Below are 13,765 nucleotides of genomic sequence, written 5' to 3' on the forward strand. Positions count from 1 at the left end.
CTTTTAGTATACTCTTTAGATTTTTAAGGGTGAAATCTTTCTCTCTCTCTTTTTTTTTTTTTTCCCAATTTCTATTTTATTACAGCCTGTTGCCATTTTTCTCTGGGTGTGCAGCTTTAGCCTTTGCACAGTCAGCTTGTGAATCAACAGCACAGGGAACAGTGTGGGAGAGTCAGGCAAGGTGGCAGCGCTATGCCTTGACTTACCTTTTTGTCAACCCCTGAACGACTGTTCTGACCATGACTGAAATGCACTCACAAAGGAGAGACACCCAAATGTAAACTCACCTCCTGCAGTGCCCCCTGCCAATCCCACGCTGGAATAGCTGCCCAGCCCTGAATGTCCATTGACCAATCGCGGGGCTCCGCTGGACACTGGTCCGGGTGCCTGAGCTCCAAATAAGGACTGCAGGACCGATGCCCCACCCAAGGGGAAGTACTGTCCCAAAGAGGTGGCCGAGGAAACTGTGGTTGCCCCGCCCACCTTTCCACTCAAGATGCCTCCACTGGCTGCTGCGGATATAAAGAGGTTCTGGCTGGCCAATCCACTCACAGATTTCAGGTCCCACTCACACGCTTTCTGTTTCTGTGGTGGTCGTTCCGAGACGTTTCCCACTGAGCGACCACCACCATCCTGACTGAGGAAGAGGTTCGAGTTCCCGTAAGAATCACGTTCCCGTTCTCCTCTCCTCTGCTGTTTCTGGTCTGAGTCGGAGTCCGTTCCCCCTCCAGTCCCACGTGAAGCCCCCACACCGAAAGGCAAATCAACCTGACGGAGGTCTGAAGGGGTGGGTTTGGGGTCAGAGATGGGGGAGAAGGTAGATTTCCATTTGCTAGCACCAGAGGAAGAGGAGACCTCACTGCTCACGCTGCTGGCACCTGATTTCCGCCCTTGTGAGCCTGTTAATGAGAGAGTTATGTAAAAACTTAAATGTTCTATGGGGGATATGATCTGTGACACACAAAAGACAGTACCAGGTTTCCCACTCTTAATAAGGAAATATAACACTGAAATTTCAGCCGCCAAAAATGTCCAGCCCAAAATGGCATAATATTTTATTTTTGTTTTCAGCCAAAAGAGAAAAAAGCCTTTAAAATCAGGTAACTCACAGGAAGAAAAAGCATTGTTTTTGTTGAACATTATATTCCACATCCCCAGACGTGAAGTGATAGCTCTCTTGGACATTGGCGCATCAGTGCTTCAATATTGTTTGGTTTTGTGTGTCATGGTCGTATTTGTCAAGTTCCAACATGACATTAAAGAAGCATAAAAGCGCCATTAAACTTGTGTATTATATTTAAAGTCTCTTGAAGCCATACAATAGTTGTTTATCACAAAGGATGCATTTAATGACCCCGTTTCCACCTGGTATTAAGAGGCATTTTTGGTGATCGTACCACGTGGCCTGTAAATACAGGTCTAAATGGGGTCCAAAACTTTTTGTGATCGGATCACAAAAACCACATATGATTATGGTCAAAAATGCATTTAACTGCATCAAAAGGTTTAAATCTTGCCGGTTATGAGTGACTTTAAAACAGAAAATAACGTCCGATCAGAACATTTAAAAAGCAGATACACACACACAAACATGAGAACTTCACACGGATCTTCTTCACTGTGTTTGATACCAACATGCAGGGACACTCATGAGAAGCACAAACATCTGCAGCTCAGGTTAATACAACTAATCCAATAAAATATTGGACAATTCTGCTTGATATGTTGCTTTTGTGCTTAGATTTAATTTCAGCTGCATCTGGGAGAAATAGCATGCCATTTTTTTTTTTTTTTCAGACTTTCTTTTTTAACTTTGTTGCGCTTTAACATCACGCAGTAACACACTGACATAGGGATTGTCCCTCCCCTCCAAATCCGATCCCAAGTGGTCACAGGAGATGCATTTAAGTGACCAGGTGTAAACAGCGATGTCTCACCTGGCCACATGTGATTGAATCACCCGAGACGCATCTTAAAACCAGGTGTAAATGGGGTCAGTAAGTAAATATACAGTCTGCAAGCACAGGGTGATTCAGTAAATAAGGGCTGCTCTGTTGTTGAAAGCGCACTGTATGTGCCAAACCCATCTCTGGTGTTTGCTGACAAAAAACTCTTTCTTTGTTTCATCTGACCATAGAACCTGGTTGCATTTAAATTTCCAGAAGTGTCTGGCAAACTGAAGACGTTTGAGTTTGTTGTTGGATGAGAGCAGAGTCTTTTTTCTGGTAACCCCCAGAAACAACTTGTGGTGATGTAGGTGATGTCTGATATATTTCTTTTGAGACTTTTTGACCCCAAGACCCAACATATATTTTACTCATAAGAATTTCTAGGGGTGCCAATAATTGTGGCCAATGTGTTTTGGAGAAAAATCTTTATTTATAATTGTTTTCAATTGTTTTCCTTCAATTAAAGGTTAGATTTATATGATTTTTTTTTTATGAAAGATCAAAAGAATAAACCATGCAGAGTTTTTTTCACAGCCGTCTTTGCTCATATTTACCATGGGTGCCAATATTTTTGGCCACAACTGTATAACTACAGAAACGTCACTGCCTTTTCCATGAGTTAAGATTTATGTAATTTCCATGACTTTTCCAGGCTGGAAAAACAATTTAAAAATAGACAATGTAAACCCTGCTGTACATTAAATTCCTTTCATCAAAAATACATGCCGCTTACCCCTTTCCACATCTCTGATTGGTCCATCTTTGTCAAAAGACATGGTGGCAATTTTCCTTTCAATTCTAAAAAGAAAACAATTGACTTACAATGGGAAGAACCAACATTTGAAGATCCACAATGTAAAGCGAAAACTGATTGAAAAAATGAGATGTTACCGTGCTGAATTGGAGGTGTCTGGGGCAAAATTGTTGCCCTCCTCATCTGAACTGGGAGTGAAGGAATAGTGGCCTGTATTGTTGAGCTCCAGGGGGCGCTCTCTTTTAAGCACCGGTGGCTGATTCAGATCTTGCCCACCAGGGCTGCGGCCTGTCTGCTCCGGAGAAGAGATGGCAGAGATCTCCAAAGGCTGGTTAATATTGTTCACCTGGCAACAGAATGATATGAAATTAACTCATTTACATTACAATTTACTTTTAGGCATTGGATGGATAGTGAACATTGGACAGTGCATTCCCATTACGTGCATTCCCTAGGAATCCATGACTTCGGCTTTGTTAGCATATATGCTTTTCAGGCAATTTGGCATCTTTTGAAGAAAATGGCTATGCAAAACTTGCCGACAGAAAGAAAGGGTGTTGTAGGTGGTTTCTAGGACATTGTTATGCGGTTGCTAAGGTATTCCAAGTGGTTTTTAGCCTACTGTTGTCACTAAGGTGTATTGGGTGGTTATTAGGTTGCTCTAAGAGGTTGGAAGGTGGTTTCTTACAAGCCCACCCCAAGTTCTCTTTCATCATCTCGTGTTCGAGATCCACCTATGGGAAGGGCATCCGCACCTGACCTCTGCAGAAGCATCCAATTGCACCAAGTCTGGCCTGACAGACAGAAGCGCGTGTCCAATGCTCGGTAAGGGACCCGCCCCTTACCAAGTGCATAAAACACTCGTACGCGCTATCTTACCTCAGTTGTTATTCGCTTCTCGCGACCTCTTTGCTTTGCAGCTCTACGGTTTTCGCTGACTTCACCACAGTCAACAGGAGGAAATATACATTCGATCAGCCTCCGCCAGGCGTGATTGTCAGACGGTTGCGTTTAGTTGCGATTATTTCGGGTTGCAAGCCACCCACGCTCGCTACCTGGATTTGCTCAGGCTGCCCGCCTGTTTCTCAGCTTTCAACTCTCCGATGGATCACAAGCTCTCCGGTCCCACTAACCCACCGGACGTGCAGTCGCGTGCATGCCCTGCCGCCTGCGGTTCACTCATTGCCGCGAGGGATGCCCATCCCTTCTGCGTGGTGTGCATGGGACTAAGACACGCGCAGGAAGCGCTTTCACTTCCTGAGAACTGCACCCATTGCCTCTCCCTGCCTAGGAAGCTTCTTCAACGAAGACTCAAAGTTGCATCCTCCCAAAGCACGGACGAACATTACGACTCGGACGCTGGAGTAGGTGAAAGCGTTACAGCTCCGGGGACTTCCCAGAGCATGCCTGCTCTCAGTTGGGCTGACCAGTCTAACGAGGGCCTACTCGAGGAAATCCTTCCCGGTATTTCCTCGTTCAACTACGAGCCGCCCGGCTCAGGCGAGGACGAGGACCCCGCTATACTTGAGGGCTCGGACGACGAGGAAACCACCCCGTCCGCCCAAGCTCCCCCAGTTAGCGGCTCGGCTACACTGCCGCACGCGGTCCTTCTCGAGGTGTGTGAGCGAGCGGCCGCTCGTCTCGGCATGGAATGGCCGGCCCTCCAGAACGCCGCCGACCAAGAGAGGGATGTGTATGACGGCAAACTCCTAGGTCCCCCTCCCGGTCCCAGGAAGCAGCTCATGCCTGTACTCCCTGCGTGCGCTAAGCACATGCAACACTATTGGAAGGACCCGCTAGATCTTAAGCACGGCTTAGCGGGTCTGGAGGTTAAGGATATGGCAGCGTGTGGCATGGGCGACCCTCCCACCATCGAGCCCTCGATCGCCAGACACCTTAACCCCTCGCAGGGAGGGTTACTGGCCCCTCATAAGCCAGTTCTCCCTAATAAGATGGACCGCTTCTCAGCATCTGTCTTCCAGGCCTCGTACAAGGCCTCGGCTCTCGCGGTACAGGCTCTAAATGTTTCCTCCCTCCTTTCGGCCTACCAGGCCGAGCTGTTGGAGGACATGAGTACTCATTTGGAGAAAGGCGTGCCATCGCCGACGCTGTGGAAGGAGATCGTTACCGTGAACGACCTGGTCCTTCGTAACGCCTGCCAGGCCGTCCAAGCCGGCGGACGCTCCATGGCCCTATGTGTTGTGGGGGAACGGGCCCTCTGGCTCAATCTCTCTGGTCAGCCCGACAGCGAGAAAAGACGCATAGCAGGAGCCCCAGTGGAACCAGGCCAGGCTCTTTTTGGCCCTGCTGTTGCACTTATGCAACAACGGTGCGATGATAAGGAGGAGGAGGATGAGGCGTTTAAACTGTGCCTGCCTAGAAAGGCCACTCCACACCAGCCCCCCGCACAGCCCCCTCAGGCCCCAGCCACAGGACGGCCGTACCATAACACAGCCAGGCCTAAGGCTCGCAGCAGGCCACCCAGCCAGCAGCCTAGCCAGCAGCCCAACCATCCTCCTAAACCCTGGGGTAAGACATCCTTCGCGGCGGCTGCAGCTGAAAAAGCCCACCCACTCTACCCCGGCCGGACGGAAGAGGAAGAGACCTACCTGATGCTCAGCTCCAGGGGCTTCTCGGTCCAGGTTTTCAGGCTGACCAGCCCAGTGGACACAAGCTTGAGTTTTTCCCCTTTACCCAAAAGGAGGAAGTCCTCAGCTCGAGGGCCCCTTTTCCCTCGCTCGGGTGCCCAACCCCAGTTCAATATGGACATGTCACAAGTTCAGGTGTGGTCCATAAAAGAATTCCTCCCAGCTTCCAGTTCCAGAACTGGGGGAAATTCACTGTCCAAGAGTGCCCTACCACTGTTGAAAAGTGCTCAACCACAGTCTCTTCACAGTTTGCACAAACCACTTCACACACATTCAATAAAGGTTCAATTCCCTGTGTGTGTTTCAAAAATAAAAACAACAAAAAACAAGAACAACAAAAATATCAAACACTGAGAGCAAAAGCTCTGCCAAGTACTGTTGTTCCTCTGAAATTCTACATGTCGCCCCTAAGTTGTCCACTAGATGGCGCCATTGTATCACAAATGAACAATCCGGTTGTATTGCCTGCCCTAGGCAACTCGCCGGTGAGTGTGGGCTCTCTCACGTCACACGTGACAGCCTGGCAGTCTGTGTCTGCCCCAGAATGGGTGATTCGCACCATTTCGAAGGGCTACAGACTTCAGTTTGCCAGGAAACCCCCACGTTTCAGCGGAGTTATCTTTTCTCACACAGAAGAGAGCTCTGCGCACATTCTGAAAGACGAGATCTCTTCTCTTCTCGAGAAAGGGGCGGTGCGAGCGGTGCCTCCGCATCAATGTCAACAGGGTTTTTACTCCCGTTATTTCCTGATTCCAAAAAAGGACGGTTCACTTCGTCCTATTCTGGATCTCAGAGTGTTGAACAAACATTTAAGGAAATACAATTTCAGAATGTTAACCAACAACGTTCTCTCTCGTGCAATAAAACAGAGCGATTGGTTCACGTCAATCGATCTGAAAGATGCGTTTTTCCACATCAACATTTACCCGCCACACAGGAAGTTTCTTCGTTTCGCCTTCCAAGGCATATGTTACGAATTTACAGTGCTTCCATTTGGCCTAGCACTCAGTCCAAGAGTGTTTTTGTACGTGTGCGGAAGCAGGGTTAGCCCCGCTGAGAATAGCGGGGCTCAAAATCCTGACTTACATAGACGACTGGCTAATTATAGCCGATTCGAGAGAGATCGTATTGCAAAACACTGCCCGTGTGCTCGCTCACATCACAGCGCTCGGCTTCAGAGTGAACGTGAGCAAGAGAAATTTCACTCCCGCGCAGAGAGTTACTTTTCTGGGTCTGGAGCTGAATTCGGTTACAAAGAGGGCGTTCTCTCCTTAATGAATTGCCTCTCACAATTCAAAGAAGGAACGAGAATACTTTATCGCGCATGTCTCAGGCTACAGGGTCTTATGGCTGCGGCTATACCTGTCCTGCCTTTGGGCCTTCTGAGAATGAGGGCGTTCATGAAGTGGGTTTTAACTCTTCATCTCAGCCCTTTAAGCGATCTCCGCCGCTCTGTCACAGTGACGCGCTCGTGCACAGCAGCGCTGCACCACTGGAGGAACGCAGAGTTCTACGCGCATGGGACCCCTCTCGGGGCGATTATGCTGCGGAAAGTAGTGACGACAGACGCGTCCTTAACAGGATGGGGAGCCACGCAAGAGGGCAGAACAGTGAATGGTGTGTGGCCAAGCACACTTCACTCAGACCATATAAATTATTTAGAGCTCCTCACTGTGTGGAAGGCTCTGAATCACTTTCTGCCCCGCGTGCAGGGGCATCATGTGCTGGTGCGCTGCGACAACACGACAGCTGTAGCATATATCAACCGCCAGGGGGGGATGCGCTCCTCCAAGCTGCATGCTCTCGCTCACAGGCTGTTAGTATGGAGCCAGCGGCACTTCCTGTCGTTACGGGCGACCCATGTCCCGGGCATACTGAACAGGGGCGCAGACCTCTTGTCAAGGGGAAACCCGCTCTACGGAGACTGGCGCCTCCATCCTCAGATAGTGTGTCTACTGTGGAGGAGGTTCGGCCAGCCAACCGTAGATCTCTTCGCCTCGCCCTATGTTCTTCTCGCTACGGGACGAGGACGCCCCCCTCGGCGTGGACGCACTGGCCCACCCGTGGCCCAACGTGCTGCTTTATGCATTTCCTCCCCTTTGCCTCATAACGCCGTCTCTAGCCAGGGTGAGGGAACAGAGCTTGACCATGATTTTGATAGCTCCCAGGTGGCCCAAGGCGCGTGGCTCTCAGAGGTTATCCCTCTGCTGTATGCCCAGCCATGGCCCCTCCCACTTCGCACAGACCTTTTGTCTCAAGCTTAACGGGAAATTTATCACCCACACCCGGACAGGGTGGCCCTCTGGGCCTGGCCCGTGAGAGGGCCAACTTAAACACATTGGGGCTCCCCCCACGTGTTGTGGCCACCATTCAGTGTGCCAGAGCCTCTTCGACACAGTCTCTTTACGACTGTAAGTGGCGTGTGTTCGAAGAGTGGTGTGAAGGGCGACGGGTAACGTCATATCAGTGCTCAATCACCGACATCTTATACTTTTTGCAGGACCTTATGGACAAGGGAAGATCCTTTTCCACTATTAAGGTCTATTTAGCGCCTATCGCTGCATGTCATGTGGGGTTCGACAGCGCTACGGTGGGGCAACACCCCCTTATTCGTAGGTTTATGAAGGGCGCACACCGCTCTCTTCCAGTACCCAGGAGAGTCGTTCCTGAATGGGACCTCTCCATGGTTCTGGACGCAATGTCTCAACAGCCGTTTGAGCCCCTGGGGAGTATTTCCCTAAATGAGGGGCCTTGTACGAGGCCTGGAAGACAGATGCTGAGAAGCGGTCCATCTTATTAGGGAGAACTGGCTTATGAGGGGCCAGTAACCCTCCCTGCGAGGGGTTAAGGTGTCTGGCGATCGAGGGCTCGATGGTGACCCATGCCACACGCTGCCATATCCTTAACCTCCAGACCCGACAAGAATTTGTCTTTCAAGACAGCTTTGCTCTTGGCCTTGGCATCTGCCAAGCGGGTCAGTGATATGCATGCACTCTCTGTTCATCCCTCGTGCACTAAATTCTCTCTCAGTGGAGATAAGGTTTTTCTCAGGTCCAACCCGGCCTTTATGCCAAAATGCTTCCCGGCATTCACGTGTGAGGTAATTGAGCTCTCCGCGTTCCACCCAGCTCCTTTCTCCTCCACAGAGGATCAGAGGTTGAACGCTTTGTGTCCTGTACGTGCCCTGCGGGCATACTTAGACAGGACCAGCTTTTCATCTCTTGGGGCCCCCCGCACTCAGGGAACCCCATTTCCAAGCAACGCCTTTCTCATTGGCTTGTGGAAGCTATATCTTTGGCATATGAATCAAAGGGAGTGCAGTCCCCAGAGGGCATCAGAGCTCACTCCACTAGAGGTATGGCTGCCTCTTGGGCTCTATTTAAGGGAGTCTCTTTGCAGGACATATGTGCCGCTGCAAGCTGGGCCTCTCCCCATACGTTTGCCAGATACTACCGGCTAGATGTCACCAGAACCCCGGTAGCTCATTCTGTCCTGGGTGTCGGCTCTTTGTAGCTTTGTGCTCTTAGGCCCTCCACCCCTCCTTAAGTCTGGGCTGCCTAGTCCAGCACTTTAAAGTCACTAAGCATGTTTCTACTCGGCGGGTCCCTTACCGAGCATTGGACACGCGCTTCTGTCTGTCAGGCCAGACTTGGTGCAATTGGATGCTTCTGCAGAGGTCAGGTGCAGATGCCCTTCCCATAGGTGGATCTCTCCACTCGATGTTTCAGAGAACCGGGGTTACGATAGTAACCTATTGTTTCCTAGCATGGCCCTGGTTACTCCTTCAATGCACATCTGTAGGATCTTTTTGCCTGTTTTATCATCCATCAAGTAAAAACCAATATTCCACTCACCATAGAATTGATATTAAGCGGAGATCCAGAAGAATGGCTGGGGCAGACCAGCCCAGGAAACGGCCTCCTCTTGGTGGAGCCGCTGTTGGGCATTGTCCCTGAAGAGCTGCGCTTCCGCCGGCCTCGTTTGCGTCCCTCTTGCCCATGTGATGCTGGAGAGTGATGATGATGATGCTTACTGTGGTGATGCTGGCCCAACTTTCCTGACCCATTCAGTCTGAAACCTCCATTGGAGGAGGAGGAAGAGGAAGAAGAGGAGGAAGAGAAAAAGATACGGCGGCGGGCCTCACTATCCAGGGGCTCCGGGTCGGACTCTGGGCCCTGACGATCGTGACCGCCCTCAGGTGGGAGTCTCGGTGGACCATCGGCGTACTGGAGGACACCACCGGTGCCCAGGGGAGGACTGAGGCCAGAGCCACGAGGCTGAAGGCCCATGACGGGAGTGCTGTGAGGGGGAGGGGAGGTGGCGTTGCAGTCTTGTTCTTCCGTCAGCATAGCAGAGTGGCAGCCGTTCACCAACCCTGAGCTGGAGGAGTACCCTATGAGGACACAGGAGGAAGGAAGCCATATTAAAAAAATATTACTATATTATTACTAGGGCTGTGAATTGATAAAATTTGTTTAACTAATTGATTGCTTACTTTTCTCCGATTAATCGCAATTAACTTATGGTATATGAAACATTACAAAAATAATCATTTATTTTTATGGATTTTTGGCTTTTTAATGGGATAGGGAGAGTAGAGAGGTGACAGGAAATGAGAGTGAGAAGAGTGGAAATGGGATCGGGAAAGGACAAAACGAGCCAAGACTCTAACATGGGTCACCTGCGATGCATCAGCACCATATGTCTTGAGTGCAGCCCGCTAGGCTATGGGCTGACATTGACACTATGTCTCAAAAGAACTTAGTTAGTCAAAAGAATTGGTTAGTTATCATTTATTTTGATTATATAAATATGTACATGGTAAAAAAAATTATCTTAATTTATAGTTAAAGGAATATTCCATGTTCAGTACAAGTTAAGCATTTGTGGAATAATATTGATTACCACAAAAAAATATTTTGACTTGCCCCTTCTTTTCTTTAAAAAAAAGCAAAAATGATGGTTACAGTGAGGCACTTTTCAATAGAAGTGAATTAAATTTTTGAATGTTAAAACACTCGCTGTTTAAAACGTTTTGCCACAAGACATGAACAATATGCATGTAAACACGATTATAGTGTGATAACATCACTTGTGAACCTTTTCTATTTAAAGTTAGAACCAATTTTACAACTTTGTTGCCATGGCGGCAAATGTCAACAAACCCTAAAACCCTAAAATGACTGTAAAAATTACAATTTAAACAAATTTACAGCTCAAATAATAGATGAGTTTTAACAGAAGAATTACTGCAAGTGCTTTTATAAAATTATAAGCTTCACATTTCTGCTTTTAAACCATCTAAAATTAGCCCCATTCACTTCCATTGTAAGTCTCACCGTAACCTCGACTTTAGATTCTTTTTCCAGTGGACTTAATAATAATAGGATCAAATGGGCAGAATCAATTCATATCAAACTTTACTGGCAAGAGAAACACAAGTGTACATTTCCAATTCATTATTAGACACCGGACATACAGATATAAACAGTCGTGACTAAACCTCAATCGTGATCTCAATCATGCAGTCACAAACGGTAAGATATGCCTGACGAGTTTAAAATAAAATGTTTTTTTTTTTCCATCTTCAACATATTAAGTCTGTGTTATGAATTCTAGGCTTGTTTGCAAGGTTTTATTAAAGAACGAAGAACTGAAAACAATGTTTGTTTTTTATTATTACAATTTTAATTGTGTTGGAAGAGCCATAATTTGTCAGAATCCATGGCAATGAATTGCTCACACCAAGCTTGAAATGGTACAAATATTTCTATGTTGTGTGTGTGTTTAATTTTTCATCCTAAGAGGTTCAAAATGTTAATTAGTAGACAAGTTAATGCAGACAAAGTGTTATGAATTCTAGGCTGAGACTACATTTTATAAAGTCATATTTTTTTGCAAGGCTTTATTAAAGAATGAAGAACGAGTTAAATCATTGAAAAATTGATATTTTTTTCTTTACATAAGTGTTAAGCCCACGTTCAAAAATTCAAAAAGTTCAAAAAGTTGCTGACGCCATCCTACCTTTGTCTGTTCCAACACTATCCAAAAGAGAGAAACGATCATAAAAATCAACCAATACTTAATATTGCCGCCAAAAGTATATATCCGCGTTTTGATGATGAATTATAGTGACGAGTTAACCTACAGATTTCTTCTCCATCCAGGAGGTCTTGGATCGAATGTTTTGGTGCAGATCCGAGTGCGATTGCAATGTTCATATTTGCCTATATGAACCGAACCATGGGAGAAAATGCGCCAGGTTCTTAAACAAATGCTTTCCCTTGCGAAAGTGCCTTAATGGTGTAGTTATCCCCTCAAGGCTTGCCATAGATCACGTATTTCCATACTCGGCTTTCAGTGAGAAAAATGATGTTCAATAAATACAGACTGTTGTGCCTCCACTTTCTGGTGACATTTTAGATTAGTAAAAAAAAAAAAACAAACGTCAGGAAAAACGCTTTGTGTCAGAATCACTATGGATTACAATCAGCATTTGTGCTGATATGCAGCTGAGTGCGATAAAAATGTTCAAATCAGCATGACGTCTTGTCAGTTCTTCAGTAAAAGCAGTAGCTCATTGGTCACTTAATGACAACAAGACCCCACTCCTGCGACAGAGCAATTTTTTTTCAAGCAAACCTGATCTGCTTTTTCAGTTTTTGTAGCCATTAACACAGCAGTAAGTCCAGACGGCAAGCGATTAACGACCTATTGCTGGCAGATGCTAATGCCAGGCCGGTGATTATGTCAATGATGCTCACACCTGAAAATCACTGGAAAAATGGGCTAGCGTGGAACCGGCTTAAATCAGCTACATAAATGGATGATGTTAGATTAAAAAATTAAAGCTTGCATCAATTTCCAATGTGTCTGTGTGGAACTGGATCTGGATTCCCATACCATCAAATGCAATGAACTTAAGTTGCAACCAAACTTCCAAGAATTGTGTTGCACTAACTCATTTAATTACCTAAACTCTTTTTTAAGGCCAATTTGAGATCTATTTTTAAGGCCTTTCATACTAGAGTTAAGCAATCTGTCTGGTGTGTTCAGGATTGTACCTGAGGTAGGCGTGAGAGGTGGTTTGCCATTGGTCTGTCCTACTGATGGTTCACGATTTGACACTGGACTAGGAGTGTTCATCTGCAATAAACAAACACACAAAGCCTGAATTGTTGCACCAAATGTTTGCAAAATGGAAACAACAAAGGCTTCGTTCCCACATTCATTTATGATTTGTTTTTCAAATACGATCCTTAGGACTGACGACACATGCTGTCATAAGATTGAAAAAAATCTTGAATTTCAAGCCACATACAAATGTGGTTAGAAAAATAAAAAAAAAATCTTGATTTAATCTGAAAAGTATGAATCTGAGGGAAAGAGAAATCTCATTTGATGGGAAATGTATTAACTAAAATAAATATTATATTCAACTGATCACAAAGTATAGTCAGGACATTACTGATGTAAAAAATCAGCACCATCACTATTTGCAAAAAGTCATTTATGATCAAATCGAGACAGGCCCCATTTCCAGCAGCCATCCCTCCTACACCTTATCCTTGAATAATTATGCAAAATGGCTAATTTGGTACTAGAAAATCACTTGACATTGGCCGTGTCTAGTTTGGAAGGCTGCGTCCCCCGGAGGTCGCATTTGTCAGCCAAATACGTCATCGAGGCCGACTCATTTCAGAAAAGCTTAGGACACTTCGAATGCAGCCTTCGAATGCGACCTTCTTTCATGGGAATTCAGAGGATGCATGGAGTGTATCCTTCATGGGCACTCACAACACTCAATTCTTTGCTTCAACAGAAATGTCTAAAAAACCAATGACGCCAATTTGCCCGTAAATATGATGTTCAAATGCAAGGAATGTTAATTACCAAGTTGAAGTACCTCAGTAGATGGGTGCAGAGTAAATATGTATAATTCTATTAATATATAATTAAAATAAAGTATTAGACTAAAAGTACACCTGTAAAATCTCATTTCTTTTCTCTTTACATAATTAGAACTAAAATGTACCTCATACATTCCCTCCCAGAGGGAAGATCCCTTCTCACTAAAGCGCTCTTGCACTTGTTAAAGAGTGGCGTGCTGTCATAGCAACCATGTTACATTCGGTTTCCGTTTGTCCTACGAAGGCAGTCTCATTTAAACTAAGTTTGTTTAAAGGAGGACGCTCAGTATACTGTAACCTTCTAAGGACGAGTCCTACCTAGCACGCAGCCTTCGAAACGAGACACAGCCATTATATCAAACACAGTTGAACGCTATTTGGTTCATTAAATGAAGTTTAACATTGTCTTTATGTTTGTTTTTGAGTTGCCACAGTATGCAATAGACTGGCATGTCTTAAGATCAATATTAGGTCAGAAATGGCAAAGAAACAACAGCTTTCTCT

The 13,765-nt window shown here is 46.2% G+C and overlaps 1 protein-coding gene across 4 annotated transcripts in view; it reads right to left on the reverse strand.

Annotated features, from left to right (window-relative positions):
- dot1l (DOT1-like histone H3K79 methyltransferase) overlaps positions 1–13,765 on the reverse strand; it is a 53,504-nt gene that overhangs the window by 8,323 nt on the left and 31,416 nt on the right. For all 4 annotated transcript variants that reach the window (XM_052121286.1, XM_052121285.1, XM_052121288.1 and 1 more), the window contains 5 exons: positions 12,416–12,497; positions 9,206–9,744; positions 2,841–3,049; positions 2,683–2,747; positions 288–899 (listed from right to left, as the gene is read on the reverse strand). In XM_052121286.1, coding sequence (XP_051977246.1) covers positions 288–899; positions 2,683–2,747; positions 2,841–3,049; positions 9,206–9,744; positions 12,416–12,497 — 1,507 coding nt within the window. The remainder of the gene's footprint in view (positions 1–287; positions 900–2,682; positions 2,748–2,840; positions 3,050–9,205; positions 9,745–12,415; positions 12,498–13,765) is intronic.

The sequence above is a fragment of the Xyrauchen texanus genome, chromosome 48 (assembly GCF_025860055.1).
Source record: "Xyrauchen texanus isolate HMW12.3.18 chromosome 48, RBS_HiC_50CHRs, whole genome shotgun sequence".
Classification (NCBI taxonomy): domain Eukaryota; kingdom Metazoa; phylum Chordata; class Actinopteri; order Cypriniformes; family Catostomidae; genus Xyrauchen; species Xyrauchen texanus.